This window comes from Cheilinus undulatus, linkage group 18, assembly GCF_018320785.1.
Source record: "Cheilinus undulatus linkage group 18, ASM1832078v1, whole genome shotgun sequence".
NCBI lineage: Eukaryota > Metazoa > Chordata > Actinopteri > Labriformes > Labridae > Cheilinus > Cheilinus undulatus.
Genome location: NC_054882.1, coordinates 18,574,769 through 18,593,227, shown reverse-complemented (window position 1 = coordinate 18,593,227; position 18,459 = coordinate 18,574,769). Strand labels below are relative to the sequence as shown.

Here is an 18,459-nt window from a genome sequence, read left to right as displayed (position 1 = left end):
AGTCTCTCAGCCTCTACTCTTCATGGAAGGTTTTCCACAACAATGTTTATTCTTTGGAGCATTTATGAGCTCAGGCAATGATGTTGGACAGGAAGACCTGGCATTCTCAGATTGACACCATCCTAGATTGACTAATAAGTAGGCAATCTACCCTCTGCCCTCACTTCTGTTTCTCCTAGTAGAAAGTTATGATAACATTCAGAAGGATGTCCTTTCTGGTTTTTTGTTACTAGTATTGCAATCTTTTTTCAACTGATCAATATATGTGATTTACTGCATTTAAATAATTAATTCTTTAATCTATTAACAGCACTAACTCAAAGACTTCAGAGTTTTACATTAAGGAAATTTTTTTACTGAAATAGTTCCACAATTTTTTGGCATTTTTTTCACAGATCAGCAAACCTCTGCCCATCTTTAATTATGAGAGACTCTGCCTCTCTAAAATGCTCCTTTTATACCCAATCATGTTACTGATCAGTCACCACTTAACTTAATTTGTTGCAAACTGTTCCTCCAGCTGTTTTTCATTAGTACCACTTACTTTTCCAGCCTTTTAGTGCACCACCCCTACTTTTTTGAGGCATGTTGCTGTCATCAAATTCAAAATGAGCTTATATTTTTCACGAAAAGGTACAATGTCTCACTTTCAACATCTGTTGTTATTAGCAAAGAACAAAAATGTAGAGAAATGAAGAAGAGGAATGGAAAGCTGATGTGTCGCTAAAAACACTCCAAAGTTTTTGAATATTTTAAAACTTTAATATACAGTGCTTCATAAATCATTACTAAAAACACAAGTGGTAAAAATCAAATGGAAACAAATAAGTTACACTGTAGTAAAAAGCACTTGAGATTCCTTTCTGTTTTCATCATTTAGTGTGAACCCCATATGAAAATAGCATAGAAAGTATGCAAACATATAATTTCATTCATATATATTTTCTAATCTTTAGCTAAATAAACCTTTTGTCCCCTTAAAATTCCCTTAACCAACTGGATGAGATGAGGAAAAATTACAGCTGCGTGTTTGTGTCGTGGCCTCCTCGATTTCATCTCAAAACATCTTTTCACAACGAGGACAACTTCCCCCTGCTCCCCCCAAGAACCTCAAGACAAACCCAAATAAAAAGGAAATATAAATTAACATATCAAACATGTGAACAGTCTGCAAATCTTTTTTTTCATTGACTGGTGTAGAGCTTAACATTTAACCTTAAACCACTCACACACATTTAACAGCATATCCACACACACAAGCACACACAGTCTGTGCATAGAGCCAGGTTCAAACATGTGGAGTAACCAGAGCTGTTTCACCCCTACAACCTCTCCTCCAGCCAAAACTCCCCTCTGTGGTTCATCCTTTAACGGAAAATAACCCTTTGTTGCTATGGCAAAAGAAGCTGGCTCTGGGCCAAAGGGATTAACACAGAGATATGAAGAGATAACAGATCAAAACATGCGGTTTCCACAATCTGCTGTTCTCAGCAACAAGGTAAACAGAGAAAAAAGTGTCAACCATGGATAAGTTTGGGTTTTACAGGGGAAATATGGTTCCTTTAATAACATCAAGACAGTCTGTCTTACTTAAAAGGATATGAATTATTTTTAAAGCACCTCATTATGTAGGAAACAGTCTAAATTTTCAACATTTTTTCATTGAAATAGTCGACAGTATTCCAAGGCAGTTTTGGAGCCCTTTGTTTACAGCAGAGTCACAAAGTGAAGGTTGTTTGATGCTTTTCATGCTGCAATATGCTACTATTAAGTATTATAATATTATGAAGGTTCCAATTTAGTGTCAACAGATTCACCTGTGTGGACTTCAGTCTAAAATAAAGGTTGTGTTAAGATCCTACTCCCATGCAAACATCTTAAAAGTGAAGTCTTCTCTATTTGAAAAGAAGGTTCTGTTTTTCTTATGCTTTGTTTGAATTTTGTAGGTTAGGACACATAAATGTCTGGGTTATAGTAATACTGTATGTCATTTATCATCATAACTACTTCTAAGGGGAAAAAAAATTTCAGCTCATTTTGTGGTTGCAGTTTCATGTCATATTTAATCAATTTTGGGCTTAAGAGTGAAAAATTTCATATTGACGCATCAGAATATCTTGTATTTTTGCAGCAAATTAAACTTAAACCCCACTCAGACGAAAGATCTAAGTAGTTAGAATACTGTATGTGGTATATTCTGTTATATTCTTGTCAACAGATTAATATTTTCCAGTAATTTTGGAAAATATGACGTACTGAAGCATCACATTCCCATTGCAAAAACCTGCAAAAATGGAGTGATATTTGGTTTATGCAAAATAAATAGTTCTGTTCCTTTATGGCCTGGTTGATTGAATTTGCAATGTAAAATAAATTCCACTCAGACAAAAGTTAGCCTCTGAGACAGAATATTGTATACAAGGGGACCCTGAAGTGGGTAGCAAAGCCATTGTAAAAGGGTCACATGTGTGTGCCTAGGATGAAATTGTTGCAACAAGTCCATACCAAGCTTTTAATGAAAGGACAAGATGTGTGATGAAGAGCATTTTCATGCTGCGATTTCAGAATGAAAAAGTAAACAAACAAAAAGCATAGTTCTCCTTGCACAAAGCAACAGAGCTGAAATGACATTTCATCCCCGCTCCCTTTTCTTCAGTTTAAGAATCAAACTTCACATTTTTTATGAGTGGCTAAAAAATTTCAGAATTTGTGTCACAGTTTCAAGTATCTCAATACGAATGTGCCAGTGGGTCTGAAAATATTCCAGTTGAGAATGACTGATGTATACATTTTATCATGATATGTATTTTTCAATGGGGAGGTACATTTTGTATTATCAGATAGTAGCACTTGGATTTAAATTTGAAACTATGAGTTGAAACGAAAAATCAAAATCCCCTGCAAAAATCTGCAGAAGTGGAGTTGATTTTGCCTCTCTTGAGGTCAGTCTGTTTGAATTTTGCTGAGCTTCAAAATACACTTGGCTCAAACAAGTTACAACCAAGTACAATACTTACTACATTGTATATTTACGCATTCAAACATTCTTGTAGTAAAACCAGCGAATCCAGGTGAAGTTTGGAATGCAGTGAAAAATGATTCCCTTCACTCAGTGCCTTATCGTTGCTGACAGTAAATACAGTACTGGCATTTTTACAGTCTAAAAAAGGGTAAATAATAAGGCTTTCCTTAAACATAGGGTAGTGATATTTAACTATAGATTTTGATACCGAGTTTTTAAAAGAAGGGCTTGGAACTGCCACTCAAATCTCGTAAAACCTGCAACATAAAGGGTAAGTTTGGCATACACTGAAAAATGATTCTCTTCACTCGGTGCCAGATTGATGTTGATAGTAAATAGCTTAGGGGCATTTTCACAGTCTGAGAATAAATAGAAGCTTGCCTTGAGCTTAGATGAGAGACCATACACAATGAATGTTGATATGTTTTCAGGGCAAATGTATGTCTTGCCACTGCCTTTTAAACTTGTAAAACCTGCAAAATCAAGGTTAAGTTTGGATTACAGTGAAAAATGGTTCTCTTCACTCAGTGCCTGATTGTTGTTAAGACTAAATACTGTAATGGCATGTTTACAGAAAAAGGGGGGAAATAACAAGGGTTTCCTTAAATAAGTAATCTTTAACCATAGATTTTGACACGCATTTTTAAAAAGTAGGGCCTAGGACTTCCATTTAAATCTCGTTGTAAAACCTGTAAAACTAAGGTCAAGTCTGACCAACAGTGAAAAAATAATTCTCTTCATTCAGTGCCTGATTGTTGCTAACAGTAAATACTTTAGTTGTACGTTTTTGTCTGAAAAAGTTAATAATTAGGGGTTCCTTAAACTCACAGATTTTGATATGTGTTTTAAAAAGAGGGGACTACCTTTTAGATCTTTTTGTAAAACTTGCAAAATCCAGGTTAAATTTGTTTTGCAGTCCTATCGGCAAACTATTATTTTTGAAAGATAGTACAAAATGTGACCCTGGCTCTGATGTCGGGGTTCTAAAAAGTGTCCTGAACAAGTCAACACTGATTGTTTTCTTTGCCCTCTCTGTGATGTGTATCTATAGAGACCTGCAGCTTCAACAGTCTGGGTCTGTACCTCCTAAAGGTCACAGGGTTGACAGGGAGGCATCCAGAGCAGCCAGCCGTAAGAATGAAGGAGAGAGGGAGGGAGGGCTCTGACGCTTAGGTAACAACTTGTTCTATTGCACATACATTTCTGTCTTTTCTTCATGTCTGGCTTTCTAAAAAAATCTCACAGTTATAAACAGGCAGCGGGTAGCATTATTTTTGATTTAGTTTAAATAAAAATAATAATAATAAATGACAAGTACAGAAAGCGCTCAATTCAATTGCAGCCAAAACCAGAATATAATAATAATATTAATAATCATCAACAAGAATATTCACAAAAACAACAAGAACCATATATAGCTACACAGGCAGAAAAAGTAACGTTACCTGCATATATAGATACTTATAAAAAAACACAACAACAACAGTGTAAAATTGATTGTCATTTTTCAAGATAGAAAGCATCAAAACATCCAAGGCATCAACAGTGAAGGAACAAACTTGAAACTATAAAAAGTGACGAGGGGCTGAAGGGGGATTCACAGAACTAAAGCCCAAAAGAACAACAACTCACAGAGAAAGAGGGGAACCCATTTGGTGCACATCATGCGACTGAGAAGAGAAAGCTTTTGGCAGCCTTGAGTGCAGAGGAGCGGTGGAACAAAGGCAACAGTTTGCACATGCCATCGATCCATCCATCCATCCATCATCCATCTGGAACAATCCGCAAAGAATCTAACAGCCCGCGCCTCCACCGGCTGTCAGATTTCAGCCTACAAATCAACTTCATCCGGATGGGATGCAGCTAAAGAGTGCATGCTGTGGCTCATTGAGAAAGACGTACAAAAGGGGCTCCAACAAGTCCCTCGCCCGTCAAAGGACACAGGGTGAGACTTGAAGTGCTGAGGAGGAAGGCTGCGGCCTGGCGAGGACAGCATGATGGTGCCGAGAGAGGCGGCATGGCTTTGATTTGACAGAGCCCTGTGACCAAGAGAGGTAACTCCTGAAAAGCTTTTCAAGCAGAGTAAAGGGGGCGTCGGTGAGTTTGATACACACACGCACACACTCAGTCCACACACTCACAGACACAAACATGGGAGTCAATCTGTCCCTGAATGTGCCGAGCAACAGAAGTCTTCTTGTTCCACAGAATTTACACCGAGTTCACAGGAGGGACTGCATGTTGCAGTCAGAGTATGTGACCTTTCCGTTCACTGCCAGTCTTCGTCATCCTCATCCTCTGCGTCTGATGTGTCTTCGTTTGTGCTGTCCCCGCCCATCTGTCGTGTCCCGTTCTGTTGGCTTGCAGCGAGGATGGCAGCGGCCTCGGCAGCTGCTTTTGCTGCTGCTCGTTCTTCGGCCTCTTTCTGGCGCAGTGCAGCCGCCTTCTTCTCTTGCTCTGCATGGCTCTTCATGTGGGCGCTGCGGCTTTTCACCTTGTAAAATATCCTACAGGTAAAAGAGAAGGAAGCTTAATGCAGAATCTGTTTTCAGACACGTTAGATTTCTTATCTGGCTGGTGCAATCAAATTTAATAATTCAATCGAGAAGTGAAGTTACTTTATAAGGGATAGGGATGGAAAGCTGGTGCAAAATTAAAAAACTGTCTACAACCCTAATTTTAAAAACAGCTGGGTCGCTATGTAACATGAATAACTCAATCATGTTACTGACCTGTTGCCAATTAACCTAACTAGTTGCAAAATGCTGTATACATCAGCTTTTAGTACAACTTAACCCAACACAAAAGGACTGCAAACTCATGTTGAAGCAGGACAGGAAGACAGAAAAGCTTTTAGTGTTAATGAGGAAATGTGGTCTAATTCTGATAAAACTGCCACTGCGGCTATATACAAGCTAATTGCTGTGAGTTTGATGTTTGCTAAAATGTCCTGACATCATTTACAGAAGGTAATTTTTAAAATCATCTTCAGACACAGGTGCTTTGGTGGAAATAGACATATACTCTTAAGGCATTTATTATAAACATGTGTTCAATATGCGGCACCATCTTCATGACAGTAATTTAAGCAAAACCGTGGCTATCAATTAAACCCGGGGGTACAGCATTACCGTATTACCACCCATTCCTAGTATTAATGCCATTTTTTCGTCATTGCATTGCTTAGGCTGGACTTTTACGAATGAAAGAGCTAATTTTACTTTTGCAATACAATAGGACAGTGGTTCCCAATCTGGGGTCCAGGCACCCATAGATCTCAGAAATTCTCCTAATTTTTGAGCTTATAGAGTCCTATATTTACAAAAAACAAACTAAGAATTTCAAAGTTTAAAAAGTCTGAAATTTATAAGAAAAAAAAATGAAATTTCAAGTTTATACATCTTACATTTTGACAAAAGAAATTCAAAACTTTCAAGTTTTTAAAATCGTATATTTACAACAGTGCAAATTTAGAATTTTTTACAAGAAACCAAACTGAAAGCAGTGGCTGGACTTTTGACTTTAGTCTAAAATCTTCTGTTTTGGTTCACGGGCATTTACAACTTTTTAAGTTTTTTTTTTTTTTTTGTAAATTAACTTTTTAAGCTTACGAATTTTTGACTTTTTCCTTGAAAATTAACAGACAAAAAACATATTTTTTCTAGAGTGGCCCTTATACACAATTGTAATTCTGGATAGTTTATACATAGATCTTTTGTCCAGAAGGAGTGTATGTAGGCATATTATGTTGGAATTTTTCATTTTTTGCAAATGAGTCATGGGTGGGCTTAGCTTTTCTTAAATATGAAGGGGAGGCCCCATGGAAAAAGGTAGGGAACCACTGCTATAGGAGAACATAGTGCACTGGACTGCCTTTCGTGAAGTGGCACAGAGGGACTATGTGTAAAAGCCACCGTTTGCACCTGGTATATAGAGTCCATTCTATGATAGTTTTACAGAGGAAGATTAACTGACCTGATATGGTCCCTAAATACAATAGGTTTACAAAATGTTCTAATTTGTCAATTAACTGACAAAAATCAGTGACAAGTCAAGTGCCAAAAAATAGTTGTTTGTTGCAGCCCTTTTGTTCAGTTTTGTTTTGTTTGTTTATAGCTGCACATCACTGTAGAAAGACAGCCTGGATTTCCTTCACAACATTTATCAGACTATGTAGTGTTGTCTAATCTATATCAAGCACACTTTGAGCAGGGTCAGTATTTCAGCATGTAAGTAAAGCTCTTGTCATATCACTGGGTAGAGTTGCAGTAAAGAGGCGAGATAAGCTGCAGCTACTTTGTGTTTCTGTTGCTAGGATGCAGTTGGCAATAACAGGCCCTGTGTTGCTGGAGGACGGACTGTTATTTAATCAAACCACAACAGGATAATTCCTTTCTTTCAAACACAACAATAAACTTGCCTTTCTGTACAAAAGTCAGCATTATTAGTAGAAATATTCCTGCAGAAAAGCTCTGTTTTCATAAAGTAGCTGGCTTGTGCAGTCTAAGGCCTCTTATGTAACTGGAGTGACTGCTGCTGAAGTAAACAGAAACCACTCCAGCAGCTCCAAAACAACCGCACTGACTGATGGTGATATTCCATGTCACTGACCTGCCACATTTCTTGCAAGGGAACTCTCCCTCCTGGCCAGCGGCACCTTTGTTGCCTGTTGAAGGGCTGGTCCTACGCGGGGCGTTCCCATCGTAACGTGATTTGGAGCTGGGAGGGTGAGGATGTGGAGCGTGGATGACCCGGGGCAGAGGCTGGTCCCTGGCTGTGTCCTCTTGGCCCTTCATAATCAGGACGGTCCCAGGCTGCATGCACAATAAAGTAGAGAGGTTTTCTAAACATGAAGCCCAAAAAGGTCTTCGACACAGTCACAGAGGAGAAATAATCATGATCCTAAAGCTGCTTTATGAGCAGCTTTTATGTTAGGTTGTGTTACAGTGGTGTGCAAACAGTTAACAAACAACCATAGACACAGTCCGACATTCCTGTCAACAATGTATTATAGGTGTTAAGTGGTTTAATGTAAAGCAAATAACAAAATAAATGTTTCTTGTTGAGTCATTGTTTGCTAACAGACGTAATGGGGTTACACAATCCAGGAAGGTGGACAACAGCCAAGGTGTCTACTTAGAAACATCCAGAAGAGGGCAGCAAATCTAAGACCCATAGAAAACCAGGAGGACTCCTGCAGAGTTCAAAAGGACAAATGTGTAAGACTGGTGAGGCTAAGTGAGGTCACTAGTCAGGAAGATGAAGACGTTAAAGCCTATATTGTCCTGCTTACTTAAATCCGTTTTTATGTTCCCTGTTTTAAAGAGATGGAGGGAATGGTTTTTTAGCTTTCTGCTGCTACAGGCTGAAAGTTGTCAAATTCCTTTCATTTGCATAAATAGTTGACCTATAAAGCTGTTTGTGATTTTATTATTTGAAACAGCTGGATGCAATATATGCAGACAAACACGAAATACTTTACAATTACTTCTTGCTAAAGAAATCCCACTTGCAAACAATATGAAACATGATGAATGGTAATAGACAGCGATTATCTTTGCTATTAATTCGCCAATGTGGAGCACTGACCTCCTTTTTTACATCATCATTTATCATATTTGGTTGCAGGAATTTTATCAGTATACAGGATTCAACTCATATAAGCCATATTTGTTTTCTGGAAATGTCCACGAAAAAAGCAAAGAACTAGAGACATTAACTCATGTAGACCAGATGCAAAATTTGCATGCATTCAGTGCCACAAAAAAGTATGCATCCCCTTGGATGTTTTACCCTTTTATTGGTTTTATGAATCAGTCATCATCAACATAAGGTATAGCCAATAGGTGCTAGTAGTCTCACTATCAGTGAAATGGGAATCACCTGAGTGCAGTGAATGTGTCTCAAGTGATTGTAATATAAAGACACCTATGTGACACCTATGACACCAGACCTCAGTCCAATAGCGAATTTGTGGCTGGACTTGAAAAGGGCTGTTCATACCTGATCCCCATGCAACCTATGAAAGCTTGAGCAGTTTTGCAAAGAAGAATGGAGTAAAACTGCAGAGTCCAGATTGCGCAAGCCTGACTGAGACCTATCCTACCAGTGCTGTGATTGCAGCCAAAGGTGCATTTACTAAATACTGACTTCAAGAGGTTGAAATATTTATGTAGTCACCTATTTTACAAGACAATATTTTCATTTATTTTACATTACTTTGTAGAAGCTGATTTTCAACATGACTATGATTGATATATAAAATCCAGGGTTGTCCCAATCCCGATCATATGTATCAGATCAGAGCTGATTTAAGCATTTTTAATTGATCGGAGATTGGCAATTTGATCCGGTCGGCCCAGCTGATAATTTACATCAGCTGTTGTAGACGGAGCACAATTTACGACAGGCCATAAATGCACCAGTAGCGGCACCGACATTAGCATTCCTGTGTTTAAAATGTCAGCGGTGTGGAAAACCTACCAACGTGAGAGTGAAAACATTCCAGTGGCCACTTGCAGCATCTATAACCCAGCCGTTTCACGAGGTGGTAGCAGCAAAGCTGCGTTTAATTCTACAAATTTGATCCATCATCTCCGAACTAAACATGCAGCAGTGACTTCACCATAGCAACAGGCAACACACTCTGGACTTTAAGAGGAAAGACAAGTACCCTCGAGAGAGCAAAAAGACAAAAAAGATAACAGAAAAAAGTGGTCGAATTCATTGCTTTGGACAACCAGCCCACCTCCATGGTGGAGAATTTGAGTTTTTGTCATCTTCTTGAGCCTTTGGATCCACGCTATGCCCTGCCGTCTCGACATTACATTACTGACACAGGCTTACTGGGGCTGTATAAAAAAGTACGTAACAGCATACTAGAGAATTAAAAAAAGCAACTTCACTGCTGTTAGCTTCACTAGAGGTCAGAGTTTGCCCCATGTCACTGCTGAGCCTCACTATACAGTCCTCCACCTCTGAGTCAAAGCATGCAGTATTACATGCACGCCAGTTTCGTGGGTCTCACACAGAAGAGCATGTAAAGCAGGCCATTGAGAATGCTGGTTTTCCTAAACAAGAACCTTCACTTCATTTTAAAGTAACAGTGGGTAAAGAAATAAAAGTGAGGGAGGAAAAAGTGACGTAGCAGCTCCAGTTGCACTTTCAAATTGCACTGTAAAGAGTGCCTTGTATTTGATATTTTGGTTTTATTGCAGTGGTAATGTTTTGGTTCATGTCGCAGATTAAGCTGCTACATTTTAATAAAGATTGTTGTCTTGAATCTGTATGATTCATATGTTTTTGATCCTATTCAAGTTAAACTGTTTATACCACTTTAACGTGAAGTTGAGATGTTTTTAATTAATTTTTTGAGTTAAGTTTTTGTTGTGACTAATATAGTCAAGTTAATTACCACTTCTAAGTGAAACTATAATATTTCAAATTCCTTCATTGAATTAATTTGTTGTTGTGACTATTGGCTCTGCTTTAACCACCTCCAAGTGGAACAGAGGTTATTTGAGGTTTTTTTTTTGACTGATCAGGTCACTGTCAGCTGTTATGACCACTTTTAAGTGAATTTTTGATTGTCTGATTTAATTCAAACACTGCACAAAGTGAATATGTAACTCTTTTTTTGACAAATAATTAAAGCGAAACAGAGCTATTACACCATTCTGAGCAGAAAAGTGATTTTATGGGTTTTACAACAATGTTGGCTGTACTGACTTAAATGGAATAAGTTTGAGATGTCTAGTAGTTATTCAGTTTATTTCGGTTATTTTTGCAAACAAACCCAACTGAAACTCTAATCTAGATAATTATGTGTATCGGATCAGGACCTCATATCGGCAGATATTCAATATTAATAAAATCGGATCGGGATCAGAGGCCAAAAATGCTGTTCAGGACAACCCTAATAAAATCCATGGAAGGTTAAAACATCCTAAGGGGTGAACACTTTTTGGATACAGTGTATCTATAAAATTTACCCCCGCATTGGCTATAAAAGACAGTTTAAAATGCAAGCATCTTTACTGAATGTCCAACACAGGAAGAGGGATAAACAATTAGGTGCAACCAAATAATATTCATTGGCAAACTGCACAAATATGGATGTGTTTCATGCTTTTTAGGATTATAAGAAAAGTGTTTCTTAGCATTATCGCAATCAAAAAATTCCCCAACAGGATTGGTTTTCCTGAGTTTTCTATCAAAACAGGTGTTGAAAAGGGGGAAATTTGTTCAAATTAAGAGTCTTTCATATCAGTGTAGACATGGAGACACATAAACAAACCACTCTGTGTTTTATCCCTTCATCCACTCCTATTCATTCATTGTGTCACAGTGTTCCTTTCCCACACAGAGCTGGTCATTAATTTCACACTCACATTCTCTGTGGACGGCAGCGTGTGTGTCACCCTTGTGGGACCGACATCCGGTTTCCTGTCAGCTGACCCTTCCCACTTCCTGCTGTCCTCCTCCTGCTTTGGCTCCAATCTGTGAGAGCCCTGCTGGGCCGAGGAGAACAGTGGAGATGTGAGACATGAGGAAAATTACTTGTATCTAAAGACTCATTCAGACAGCTTTTTTACAGTTTACAAAGTGCATCCTAGGAACATCAATATTTAAGTAAATTTCAGATGATTTCTTGCAGTTTTAAAGAGGATATTATTAATTTCTCTTTGTACAAGTAACTTTAAATTAGCATTGGCCCGTGTTCACATAAATCCCTAAGGCTATTTTGAATCCTGAGGACAAACAGAAACTGAAGCTTGTTGTAGCTGCTCTTTTAGCTCATATTAAGAGTCAAGAAGTAGACAGTTATGTTTGTCCTAAATGCGTTATTTCTGAAATAACACTTTGCAGTTTTGGTTTGTAATAAAACTCTATTGTTTCTTGTTTAATCACATTAGCCTGCAGCCAAACAGCCTTGTTCATTCTGCTGATTTCAAACCAGATTAACGTGAGACACTCAGTCCATTAAGGCCCTGTTTGCTTGGGGACAATGCTCCAGAGACATGAGCACCGAGGCTCTAAAACTCTTTAAGCTTTTAGTAAAATCAATTTTCATCAAGATATGCACTTTGTTCTAGAGAAGGGTAGCTTCTGTGCAGACTTCATGTATGGATTGATGCACACTGAATGACCAGCTTTCAGGTGAAGAGCAGGGCGCTGCACATACAAAATAAACAACCTACAGTTTAAATTGAGGTTTAACAGCATCTGCACCTGAATGCTTGGTTTAAAGTTCTGCACTGTAGTGGCCCAAGCCATCAAGAGCACAACATACATCCATGTTTTTAAGCAGCCCTGCAAAAACACAAGTCAGCAGTATGACTCCTATGCTTGTTATACCCCCAGTTTCCAGTCCTGCCACTTTCTATACTTGTTTTTTGAGTGCAGGAAACTACTGCACCTGAACCGGATAATATTAAGCAGCTGATTCTGCAAAGAAAAAAAGAGAGGAGACATCCGAGGAGATTCGATGTACAGCTGCTGAATAAGCCTAGGTAGGACACTTTAATGCTTGTTCAGCCACCGAGAGACGCAACAATGGAAATGCATGTACGATATATTTGTAAGCAAGTATATTTAACAAATCTGTAGCTGTCTGCAGCCATTTATCTCACACAATATGCCTGTAGACATTGTGTAAGGACAAGCAGTCACCCAGTGGACCAATCATGTTGCTTTTGCAAGTTTTAGGTAAAAGTGGGAGAAAAAAATGCTGGCTCAATTGCATGCTACAGCGAAAATCTTAGTCTAATTTATCTCCAGAAAGATAAGGAATGTTGGTAAAACTCAGGCATTCAGTAAGGCAGGGAACTCTGGATGGGGAGTGATGCAGGTTGCAGGCATCTGTGAGCCACAATCTCTTGTGGGCATGGGCTTACAATTTCCACACCTACACCACCAGGTAAGCTGACTGGTCTTCAATAGAGTTTCTCTCCTCTCTCTTTTGTCTTGCCAACCATATCTACAGAAGTTGTTCATCCCTGTACTCTGGTTGATAAAAGTATCCTCTCATGTCCTCATTAAACAGCACGTCATTGTCACTTAAGTCAAAATTGATAAATTTAGTGTTGTTTTAGCTCAGTTATTTCTTGCTTCCTCTGATGAAGCCCTAAACAGCTGCCTAGATATGCTGAGGTGGAAGAGAACATAGCCAATAGCTGAAAAGCACAGAGGCTCTTTGTATGAAAAATAAAACGCTTCAAAAAGGTTTGAAATTTATACAATTGAGCCAACATTGCTTTTTTTTTGCCCATTTTTGCCTTAAACTAGCTAAATTATGCAGAGAACCTACATAGCCTAGCTTTGCATGAAGGGGCAACCCTTGCTGAAATCACTGGAGACTAACAGCACTACCAAGTTCCTCATACAAACCAACCTCAAAAATACAGAAATACCCCTTTTTAATAACACTGATAAGTGCAATCGCATTAGCTGCCAACATCGAACAAGAGAGGTTTAAAGCAGACAGCACCTTATATTGGTAAAAAGGGGTATTACAATTTATTTCAGTCAAATACACTTAAATTGCCCATATGTTTCAGTTTTTTAATTAGAAAATTATCATAGAAATGCAGACCATGCAGCATCAAAGCTGGTCCTGGCATTAGCCTTTGCAATTGAAACATTCAAAACTCGATAGCCGCTGAAAAGTCCATATATTTTTACCTTATTCATTAGCTATTGGCTCGGAGACACTTGTTAAGTTACTTCCAGAAGCACATTTGGAGCATGGCAAATAAAACAAACAGCACAGATGGCTCATGGCTGCTTTTTCAATAATGGCAGGCTGAGTTTGAGCTGAACCCCAGTTAACATCCTCATGGAAAATTAGCTATGAAAGATGGGAATTCTAGATAAAGCTGTATGATTCACATCACTGAGCTTTACGTCACTACATTAGCGCCATAACACCCGTTTCTGCTGTTCAGACATGAAAACATTGAACTGACCTTGTGGTTCGTCTCCTCCTCTGTAGTCCTACTCTCCAGAGGCTCAGTCTCGCCATAGATAAGTGTCCCGTTACGGCCGATCTTCACATGTTTCTTGTACGTGTAGTAGAATTCCACACACTGTGCCACTGTTTTAGTCGTCACCTGTGAACCCCACAAACAGTTTTTCTTTTAATGGAGTTTTCGGGCACATAAAGTCATTTTTTCAGGATATCATTAAAGTACTGTGGAGAAAACTATTTTTTTGGTAGGAAAACACAAGACACAGAGACCAGTGTCTATTTTACTCAGTACATTGGTAATTTGTCCCTGTAAATGATAAGATGTCCTTTAAAAGGTAATTGAATTAAATTATTCCCTTTGACAAGCTGCGTCAATGAGAACAAAGTCTAAGAGAAAATAAGATTAAAAAAAAATACTAGTCTTTAAAAGTAATATTATGTAATAATTGTTCTTGTAATTCAGTTTTGGCTCACATCTCACTCTCGCCCACACACTCTAAAGTCCTTTGGGTCTCTTTGCTTCTGCAATTATGTCCATGATGTTAGAAAAAGGGCAAGTTGGAACTGTTAGCGAGATGTATCTACTTTCTCAGCTTTCTACAGGTGTAGTAGTGTAGTGTACAAGTGCAGTTAGAAACATTATGAGAAATGCCTCAAATACATCCTGTGATAGAGTATTTGTTAATCTGATGAAATATTTAGTCTATGCAGAATTCATGACAACCATTGCTACCACGTTACAGGTGAATAATTACAACAGAAAGACTTTTTTGTCTTAATCTTGATTAATACAGCTTACAGTTCATGAAAATCAAAAATCCACTATCTCAAAATAGAATATTGTGGAAAATTCCATTCTGCAAAGGTTTCCTGAGCCTTCATTCTCTCACTCTGGTTAAGTACACACAACCACAATCATGGGAAGGACTGCTAACTTGACTCTTGACAATTATTGACACCCTTCACACAGAGGGTAAGCCACAGAAGTTCACTGCTGAAAGGACAGGCTGTTCTCAGGCTGTATCAAACATATTCATGGAAGTTGACTGGAAGAGAAAATTGTGGTAAGAAAAAGAGTACAAGCAAAAGGGATGAGCTCAGCCTTCAGAGGATTGTCAAACAAAGCAGAACAAGAACTAATGGGAGTTTCACAAGGAGTGGACTGAGGCTGGAATCACTGGATCAAGAGCCACCACACAGACAAGTCCAGGAGATGGACTACAGGTGTTGTGTTAGTGTCGAACCACTCCTGAACCACAGATGTCATCAGCGTCTCTCATGGGCTAAGGAGAAAAGGAACTGGACCATTGCTAAGTGGTTCAAAGTCCTGTTTTAGATGAAAATCAACTTTCAATTTCATTTGGGAATCAACATCCCAGAGTCTCAAGGAAGTTCAGAGAGGCACAGAATCTTAGGTGCTTGAAGTTCAGAGTTTTCAGTTTCCATAGTCAGGGACAGTTTGCTTTCATCTGCTGAGAGGTTTTATGGAGATTCCTTTTCCAGCAGGACTTGGCACCTACCCACAGTGAAGCCAAAACTACCAGAACCTGGTTTGCTGACCATGATTTTACAGTGCCAACTGGTCTGACCTGAACCCCATAGAGAATCTCTGGGAAAATGTCAAAAGGAAGATGAGAGAGACAGTCTCAACAATACAAACAGGCTGAAGGGTGCTATCAGAGCAACCTAGGCTGCGTTGCATGGATGCAGTAAATTGTGCAAAAGAAGCTCAAACCAGAACTTTCCAGTAGGTCAACATTTCTGTATTAAAAATCATTTTTAGACTGATGTTTTGTGATATTCTAACATTTTGAGATAGTGGATTTTTTTTGTAAGCAGTAATTATCAAGATTAAATCAAAACAAGTCTTGAAATATTTCACTTTGTCAGAAATTTATGTTAAATATATGGAAGTCTCACTTCTTGAATTAAATCAAAGGAAAATATTTTTTTTTTGCATTTCTGAGATGCACCTGTACATAGGCACTTCACAGTGACAGGTAAGAGGTGAGGGATGCAGACCAGGAGGTAGCAAATGACATAAGTAAGGACAACTTGGAAATGGCAGTTGAAGCGGGCAGTCAGTTATGATTGTTTGTCCCTTTTATCAAAGCTATGGGTGATTGGATGTATTAAACGTGTCAGCAAATGAATGGATAAGAACATACTGGAGAACAAAAAACAAACATACCAATGCCATAACCCTCTCTTGCAAGCTTACCGTGAAATTTCTTGAATATTTCCTGCTGCTTTCACTCATCAGCTTACCCTGACTTCACCTCAAACTTTGACAAGTTTTGTGTATGTGTGAATGAACTGAGACTAAAAACATGCATTAAGAACATTCAGTATTAATGCAAGATGCAGTGTGCCATTCAACTGATTTTGGAGTTTCTCTTTTAAGGGAAAGTAGAGCCATTTTGTTGCTGTAATCTTGTGTTCACTATCAAGTGCCAACCCTGAACAAATTTTCTTCCCTACAAGCTGCTACTCTGCAAACAGTAAAACAAGAAGGGAACACTTTTCCAGAGTATTTTCCCCACCCACCCCCAGTTTTTTTTTGTGGGAGGTGGGGGGTGTAAGGGCAGTTTCAAGAGTTTGTATTCTCCTTCTCTTGTGTTTCATTACAACATACCTGTTTCTGCACCATGAAGAAGTCCTTCTTGTATGCAGTGATGCCTTTGTTGAACTGGCGTCGCTCAGCTGCAGTCCAGCTGTCTGATCCTGAGATTGGGGGGGGGGTTGTGTACAAGTGGGGGGTAAAAAAGAGAGAAAGATGGGCAGAGAGGAATTTAAAGAGACACAGACAGCATGTTAATGACCGGTTTAAAACTATTTAACCCTCAACAAGTTCCACACTATATTCTGAGTGTGACAAATTCAACCCCACCCCCTACCCCTCAAAACCAAGCGCACACACACAGAGCGAATACACACATTCGATAAACAATGGCTCTCCTGTCTTCTGCTGGGGATTAACCACATGCTGTAACCCCCCCTCTTCTTCTCTCTTTGCCCACCCTACCCTTCCCTTCATCACGCTGACCCTGACAATCCTCAACAGTTTACCCACCACCCCCCACCAAAACAACTTGCACACTCACTGCTGCAGCTGCCACCGCTTTGAAGCAAGACTAGGGGGCTTAGAGAGTTACAGTATGATGGTTTACAAAAATATTACCCCAACTAGAGCACACATGGGGTTAAACAGGGTTATGAATACCAGCTAGAGCATGGGGTTTGTCAGTTAATGCCAGAAAAATATAAAACCCTCAGAAATGCTGAGGATTGTTAGCTTTGAAAAACAAATGACTGCTCATCAAAATGTTTTCCTTTCTGTCAATAAACCAATCAAACAAATGTATCAGCCATCAAACCATCATGGAAGGTAAAACTATTACTTTATGACTTACCTGAGTAGTGGTAGTTGGCCAGATGATGAGACTTTGGAAAAACTGGATTCCTCAGCAACAGAAGTGACAGCGCCGCCTGAAAAACAAACAATTAAACATGACTTTAAAGTGAACAACCCTGGCACACTGTGCTGCACAGCTGTGACTGTCATTAGCCTTTATACTGCAGGTCGCTCCTGCCAAGTAAGCTGACTCCTGCTTTCCAATTGTGATCATGAAGGCGTGAAAACACCCAGAGCCAAACAATGAAAGGGCAGATTACAGGTGATCAGAGAAGGATAATTGTTTTGTTTATTTCATGATCATACCCAACATGGATGGATTAACTTTGTCTGACTGTGCATGGATGTTCAAAGACGGTAGTTAAAAGCCAGACTGCTGCTGCTGTTGTTGCCGCAGAGTGTGGGTGCCATAACACCCCCTCCCCTCTCCTTGTAGTTTCCTTGACAACACTGGACCAGTGCTGGTCGCTGGGGCCTAAAAAATCTTCACCAGTATAACCACAGATCAGCCTGATAGTACTGATGTTACTCATCAAAGATTTGTTTTCATTGCACTACTCCTACTGCAAAGATAATTTATCACAATGAAAGAGGTCTTTATGCAGGAGAAAATAATCTAAGGTGGGCGTTTCAAATGCAATACTTAGAAAGATTTAGTTCATCCAATATCTAGAGATGTATACCAGGACTGCAGGGGCGGAAAGCAAATCATCATATTTACTCAAATTACTGTAGCTGCAAAATCAAATCTTGGGTGATGTGTGGGCGGAGTTTCTCTTCATGCCCTTGGGCAGAGTGTTTCCATATTTTTTGGTTGTGTTTGGAGGTTTCCTGTTTTGGATTGTAAACACATTTGCACCATGAGTGAAGATATCAACTGAGTTAGATATTCTGCCTGTGTCTTCAAGTGCTCCTAAAGAACATATAGTGCTTATTTTTTTATTGGGAGCACTGGCTTTTAAATGAAGTGTGACATAACCTTGACTGAAAATGTCAAATTGTATGGAAGAACTGCATGATAGGGAGAAATTTACGCAGGCTTCAGGGCAACAA

At 39.0% G+C, this 18,459-nt stretch overlaps 1 protein-coding gene across 5 annotated transcripts in view; it reads right to left on the bottom strand.

Moving 5' to 3' along the window:
• Positions 1-129: 129 nt before the first annotated feature.
• The window catches only part of mideasb (mitotic deacetylase associated SANT domain protein b), a 49,797-nt gene continuing 31,467 nt past the window's right edge, over positions 130-18,459 (bottom strand). For 4 of the 5 annotated variants that reach the window (XM_041812296.1, XM_041812295.1, XM_041812294.1 and 1 more), the window contains exons 8-13: positions 17,405-17,480; positions 16,627-16,715; positions 13,990-14,133; positions 11,413-11,535; positions 7,634-7,836; positions 130-5,529 (exon numbers count right to left, since the gene is read on the bottom strand). In XM_041812296.1, the coding sequence (XP_041668230.1) occupies positions 5,292-5,529; positions 7,634-7,836; positions 11,413-11,535; positions 13,990-14,133; positions 16,627-16,715; positions 17,405-17,480 (873 nt within the window). In that variant the 3' untranslated portion in view covers positions 130-5,291. The remainder of the gene's footprint in view (positions 5,530-7,633; positions 7,837-11,412; positions 11,536-13,989; positions 14,134-16,626; positions 16,716-17,404; positions 17,481-18,459) is intronic. The other variant, XM_041812297.1, reaches the window with a different exon arrangement.